Here is a 6,871-nt window from a genome sequence, read left to right as displayed (position 1 = left end):
TTAGTAAAATTTTGCAATTTTCAACACGTGTCGCACGTGACTCAAAAAGTATTTGACCTAGAGTCATGTAACTTTACAGGAATATTGATCAGCATGTGCAGTTGTGCACCAGGTATTTTCGTCTGGATTTATTTAGTATTTTTAGAGTTATTGCCCTTCACTTAGAAAATTTTTGCAATTTTCAACTTGTGTCGCAAGTTACTCAAAAAGGATTTGACATATTCATTAAACATTACGGGCAGGTTGCTCAGCATATTTAGATTTGCACCTGGGGTTTCGCTTGTGGATTTATCCAGTATTTGTAGAGTTATTACCCTTGACTTAGTAAAAAGATTGACAGAACAGTGGCGCGGTTTGGGGCACTCGTATCCTATGGACACATTTCTAGTTAAATAATGCTTTGCTGTATCAACTTACATGAAAGTTATGGTATGAATTATCCAATAATTGTGATTAAATTTATAAAAGCTAATACTTATGCTAGTGACAGGCTCATTTCTTAGCATATTCTGTAAGTCTACTCTAGTCAATTAGTACCTGCCACAGGACAGTGCTGAATGGCCATCATAAGTGGGACTGTGATTGTATGTAGTTGCGAGTTAATTTCACTTTTTCTGTACACACTATAAATTTTTGGACAAATTTTAATACATGGAGTATGTTACAAAACTTAAAATCTTAAATGTTCATGAAGTCCAAAAGAAAAATGGCAGCCTGACTAGACTCGAACCAGAGACTCTCGGACAACCTTTTCAGATTTTTATTGTTATTCCCACTGGAACCATAGTTGTAATTCCTTAATTTTTGCTTGATACTAATATGAATATTATCTAAATGCACATGTATCCTTGTATGTAAACAAAAGATAATGAGGCATTAATTTTGGCTCTAGAATTATCATATTGATGTGTGAATGTAGATTAAAAAGGTTGTTAGTGTTTTAAAATCTGAACTTAATTAAATTGTTATACATATCACAAGATGTTGTTTGTCATTACTCGTATAAATACTAGTAATTTCTCCCATTCCTACCTTATATGTACCATACATTCTCATCTACATAATTGAAAGGAGTTGTAATTTGAATGTAATACTGTACATTGAAAGTCTGTCCAGTGGCCATAAGTTATTTCTAGATATATTATGATAACCCAGTGTTTGAAATAAGCAGTAGTCCTATAGCCCCAGACTACTTAATTTCTCCTCTGGCTACCTACTTTTCACAGTTTCAAGCCCAACCAGGCTACTGTTTTTTCAGAGGCAATATAAACAACTGTTTTGAACAAATGAATCGTGCTAGTGAAATGTCTTTTTGGGCTAGTGAATATTTCAATCTGGTAGTCCGACCAGCCTAGTCGATTCGAATCCTAATTTCTTACACTAATAACCTCATATCACTACAAAGGATAGCATTCTATAGCTTACCAAAGGTTTGCTACATGATTGATTTTCTTTACACTGAGCGGTCAAGGATAACCTACAAAGTGCAAGCACTTACTTCCAGTAGGGTCCTAAGCAGATTCCAGAGACAGCTAAGGAATCCGGGAACCAGTCCCTAGCTCTAATTGAATAGACCCCTTGGTTCTATATGCCCAGTGTATAGCACTCGTACATGGGTTTCTTACCAGTATACATCTAGGTCGGTGGGAATCACTGAGTGTTTCTGAACAATCACAAGGATGAAAGATACATTCACTTATTTCAGTAAACTTTTACCACAAAAAATAGCAAATTTCCAAACAATCATTCATTTCTCTACAAACAGCATGTCCACTCAATTTTAAAGTTCAATTTTTATATCATTTACAAATCAACATCTGAACACAACAAGTCTACTGTTTGGCTAAAGCCTCAGCAAGGGTCTTTAGAATGCTGTTCCGTTCTCGTGCAATGGCAATCATTTGCCTATTGCTTTCCTCCAGAGAGTCCATTCGTCTATTAGCCTGCTCAGCATAGGCTCTGAACCATTCTGGAGGCTCACCACTCCTTTTCCTCTTTCGATTTAATACCGGAGTCTCTGAACCGCCAGTTGCTCCATTGTCAGATGGTGATGGTGATGGACTGTGGGTTCTAACCGGAGTTGAGGGTGACGAAGGCCTTAGAGAAGGTGAAGGAGTTCTGATCCTCAAAGTACTTGGGGGCAGTGGAGGCTTACTTCTATTATTAGTCTCCGACAACTCTGTTGTTTCTACAAAAAAGATATATGCATTAAGTTCAGGGCTGTCATTATTTTTATACATGTATGTTAAATGTTCATTCAAATTGCCTGTTTTTTACTCTTTCCAGGACAGTTTAATAATTCCAGTTCTCAGGGCCAGTGTCCTTAGAATAAAAGACTGTTAACCATTTACTAAATATAGATATTGCACAAGTGCCTCATCAGACCCCTTCGAACTTCAAATGCTAATTATAAGTTGGTATAAATTATTTCCTTTTACCAAATCAATGCATCACACAACGAGTCATTAGATAAAGTCTAAGAACACTTACTAAATGTCAAGTAGTTCAGTTTATATTAATGCATGTGATGTAATCTCTACAAAAGTGTAACAAGGGAAGATATGTCAAAAATTCAAATTTATATAGAAAGCTAACCTCGAACATTTTCTGTAGAGCCCATTACTCTAAGTGGCCTCACTGCTGGGTCACCAGCAAGAACCTCGTTCATGGCATCAAAATACTGCCAGGTACGTCGGCCACGTCCACTTTTCCCATTGTCATCTGTGATAACCTTGTGTCTGTAAGAAAATGAACTTAAAGGCTGAATGAAAAATTATTTTTTTGGAAATAAGAATTACAAAGTCCATAACTCAGCTTTCCTATATAGTGCATTCAATAATATAAAAATATGGCCCCATTCAGACTTCCTTCATATAAAGTAATGTGACACTTTTATAAGATAATGAGAACAGTTTGGTTGGAGTTTGGACATGGCACAAGGTCTCTATGACAACTGCTCTATAACAGTGAGTGCGACAAATCACCGATATTGATATTAGACACAAGAGATTGGTCATTTACAAGAAATAGATAATAGCTGCCTTGTAATTCCGGAATCAGATAGGTTACTTGTGGGAAATGACAACAAATGTACTGAAACCAACAATCAAACATGCACATACATTTTTTGTATTTATTGAGTGACTGACATTTGAGACAGCTGATACTTTAGTGGTGATGGGTAGAGTTTAATGTTGCACCAACACAGTATAGGTCATATGGCAACTTTCCAGCTTGACTGGCGGAGGAAAACCTAAGGTTTGTCTTAGGGTATTAGTTCTGGAACAAGCAAACACCTAAGTAAATTCACCAATGCTCTGTAAGTTAGCTGGATAGCTTTCTCACAAGAACGAATTCACACCCTGAGCTGTGAGGGGCAAGTGGTAAGAAGCCAACACCTTTAACCACTCAGCCATGGATGCCCCTCCTGATACTGTACTAAGATTTCATTCTGATACATATACATCAAGTTCAACTAACCTGTGTTTTGATGCACGCCATTTACTGTCACAATGATGAGGCTGAAAGTGGTGGCCTTTCTCTTCTATACCCTTAGATATTTTTATCCAAACATCTTTTTGTTTGTACAAGTTGTTATTGAACAACTCTTTATGTTCAGAGTACAAACTTATCAAAAGGAGGACAGCCTCCTGACTCCACATGATTGTACCTACAAACATAAAACAAGTAAAAGATTCATGTCATAAATGGAAATCTGCATATTCATAAACCAGTATGCAAAAATGGATTCCTTGTAATGTAAACAGGTTGGAGTTTAGTCCTCAGTATTAAATTTAAGATTTTTTTTTTAGTTAGAAATGTGTGTATGCACATGAATGCCCCCACATTTCAAGGTTTTGTAACTACAGAGAGACAGACAAGGACATATCCATATGCCCCTTCCCTACCCTGTGGGGACACAAAAAAAAAATGTTTTGATGATGTGACCACAAATTTAACAATGTTACTTGCTTAAATGATTTACGTGCGTTAATATAAGAATAAATACATAAAATCGAGATATTGATACCTGTCAGTGTACAGACAGATGGACAACATAACTGACGGACAAATCCATATTCTAATTTTTGAAATAGAAGCAGACAAGAAAGTTAAATGAAGACTATCTGTTTGGAGACATTTTTGAGACATGTATACATATATAAATATACACTAATAACAACACTGACCTTGACTGCTCCCTGTTTTGATTTGTATTCTGGGAGAGATCAGTCTGTTGACTGTCATTTTCTTAGGTAGTATTAAGCTGAACGCTATCTGCATTCTCACGTCGTATTTCTGCTAGTTGGTCTTCTTGCCTCTCGTTTCTTGTTTTCTCAGAGTCTGAAAAACAAAGTTGAACATTAGTAAAGAGACCAAAATTTCAACATGAAGGAAAAATTACCTTGTAACATTTTTAATCATGCGCAAGTTGTTTAATCAATAATTATTACTAATCTCTCAATCAAAAATGATAAACATTCAGAAATATTTGTGCTGATTCATGACTATGAGCAACAAACTATTGAGTATTCCGAGATACTTTATTTGTACCCGAATGCAAAAGGGAATAATGAATATATTAAACTGATACATTTCTGTTCAGTGCTAAGACAAAAGGGAAATATGGTATATCTCAAACTTTCTAATGTTAGAAAAAAATATTATTAATCTCTATTATAGCTGTCATATAAGTGATCAATATCTTTATCAATATTTTTAAAGGTGAACATCTAAACTATGTTTATGGGTGTAGACTATATTGAAACAGAAAAATTGTACTACATTAATTTTGATCTTAAAGAATAAAATTGCCAGACATTTGACATTTAAATAGACATTGAATGTAAGATACTGTTTAAAAGTTTACCTGTGTCTTTCTGCACAGCCTTTGCCACCAGCTCATATGCATGATGTCATACCATAGCATCTGCAATAAACATAAAAAATAAAATCATTTTGAAAATCCTTTTAAAAATGTGGTAGTAAAGCGTAACATGTTTTACAGCAGTGCTTAAAGTGACTCGCAGTCATACAAGTAATTTTTAACTTGTTGCTAGGAAAATAAACCAGGATTGTTTTCATAAAATCTATAGATATTGTTTCAATTCTCACCTTTGTCATGCAGGCTTAAGTAAAATGTAAAGTCTAAACTTTGTTATTTAAATTGTATGACAGTGATTATGAGTAGCACAACTAAGATGACTCTTAAAGTCTTAACGATTTGTGCTAAGTGGCAGATAAATCTTTGAAAGACAGAGATATAACAAATCCGGAGATTTAGTAGGCATATGTTGAATATAAGGAAAAGAGGAGCTAAAATGTAATCCATAAGTTTATACATAACATCTCTGTGATACTTCTTTACACTTTGTTTAAGTTTGGCAAGGAAGAAAGCTCAGAGCAACATATTTATAATTATGATATAATTGTAAAAGTATTCTTTAAAACGAAGTTTTGGCATTTAAAGCTATCAAGAGACGAGTATTTAAGGCTATCATTTAATATGAATATGAACAGCAATTCTTTTAAGAACAACAATTTCATAAATCATACTTTATATCGAAAAATGAAAACAAAAGACTCAAGATTATACAAAAAGACATGTCTATCTATAAAAGTCATTATTGAATAACAATTAAGAATAAGAACTTACCATTTGAATTAAGTGCTTCAACAATATCAGCAATAACACTTACAGTCACTTCTTCATTATCAATTGTAAGCTTCACTAGAAATGTTCTGAAAGCATAATCATATTATCAAAATAAGCAATACTCTGGCTTTATTAAGGAAAATGAATTACGATTAGCAAGTCATTTCCCAGCTAGGATTTTAACTTGAAAATACAAACGTACATGTATAAAAAAATGAGTGCAAAGTTTATTGAATGCAACTTATCTTTTATCATGTATATGCGAGCTATGCCAGGAGTATTATCAGAATTTTGCTTCACAGATTTTAAACATGTATAATAAGGTAAAGAGTCAACTCGGCCCTATCCAATTCGGCACAGGTCAACTCGGCCCACTTTTGAAAAAAAGAAACATATTAAACATATCAAGACAACTTTTTCTGATTACTTGCATGTTATAATGTATAATGTTATATGTATGTATAATTTAAGAAAACATCTTTCCATGTTTATGAATATATTAATTATGTGGTTCCAACAATAGAGTTATAAAACAAACCAATATATTGAAAAGTGGACCGAGTTGGAATAGGGCTAATCTAACCCTGATTCAATAACACAAGCGAGCAACAGTCTCTCATTATAAAATTTAATTTTGAAAATCATACACATTTGCAAAGAAATAATCCTCATTTACTATAAAAATCTAGTATCAATACGTTAGAAAAATCGTAAGCATGTCTAGTGAATTTTACTATTATTATTTTTTGTTTTGGATAAGTAGTAAGAAATTAATAAAACAGAATACTTTAGGAGTAAGCAAATGTGATTTTATTTTGTTTCGCAACCCAAAATCAAACCTATCGTGTACATCAACACTTAAAAACATCATTTTCCTAGATTTCTTTTATAACGTTGTTGTTTTTATAACTTTCAATGATCCCTAAATATTGCGCGTTTTTTTCGAGTATTTTATCATATCAATTTAGTTTATGGGTGAAAGCGATCATCTTCCGTAATTTGCAAGTAAATTTCATTAGTAAATTTGCTTAAATAAGACAAAATTTGATTTTTTTTTGAAGAAAATTATAAGCAAAACTTACTCATCCGCCATCTTTGTTTCACTCGCTAACTACATACTAAAACCGTTAGCTATTGGTCGAAAACGTTTTTCGCCAACAGACCGTTGTAAGCGACTGTTAGCGAACGTTGGCGAACATTAATCGTAACTGAACG

General features: G+C 33.7%; 1 protein-coding gene and 1 long non-coding RNA gene across 2 annotated transcripts; both read right to left on the bottom strand.

Moving 5' to 3' along the window:
- Positions 1-836: 836 nt before the first annotated feature.
- On the bottom strand, positions 837-3,688 carry LOC132720458 (uncharacterized). Its single transcript, XM_060704603.1, has 3 exons — positions 3,481-3,688; positions 2,596-2,738; positions 837-2,188 (listed from the first exon to the last, which is right to left on the bottom strand). The coding sequence occupies exons 1-3, from the start codon at positions 3,678-3,680 to the stop codon at positions 1,833-1,835; spliced, it is 699 nt and encodes a 232-aa protein (XP_060560586.1). The 5' UTR covers positions 3,681-3,688; the 3' UTR covers positions 837-1,832.
- Positions 3,689-4,194: 506 nt separating this feature from the next.
- LOC132720453 (uncharacterized) lies at positions 4,195-6,188 on the bottom strand. The gene is made up of 3 exons (XR_009624351.1): positions 5,700-6,188; positions 4,871-4,930; positions 4,195-4,344 (listed from the first exon to the last, which is right to left on the bottom strand). It is a non-coding gene; the product is annotated as an uncharacterized LOC132720453 (long non-coding RNA).
- Between the last annotated feature and the right edge of the window lie 683 nt (positions 6,189-6,871).

The sequence above is a fragment of the Ruditapes philippinarum genome, unplaced genomic scaffold, assembly GCF_026571515.1.
Source record: "Ruditapes philippinarum isolate M1 unplaced genomic scaffold, ASM2657151v2 ctg11942_1_1_1_1, whole genome shotgun sequence".
NCBI lineage: Eukaryota > Metazoa > Mollusca > Bivalvia > Venerida > Veneridae > Ruditapes > Ruditapes philippinarum.
This window is presented reverse-complemented; position numbering and strand designations above follow the sequence as displayed.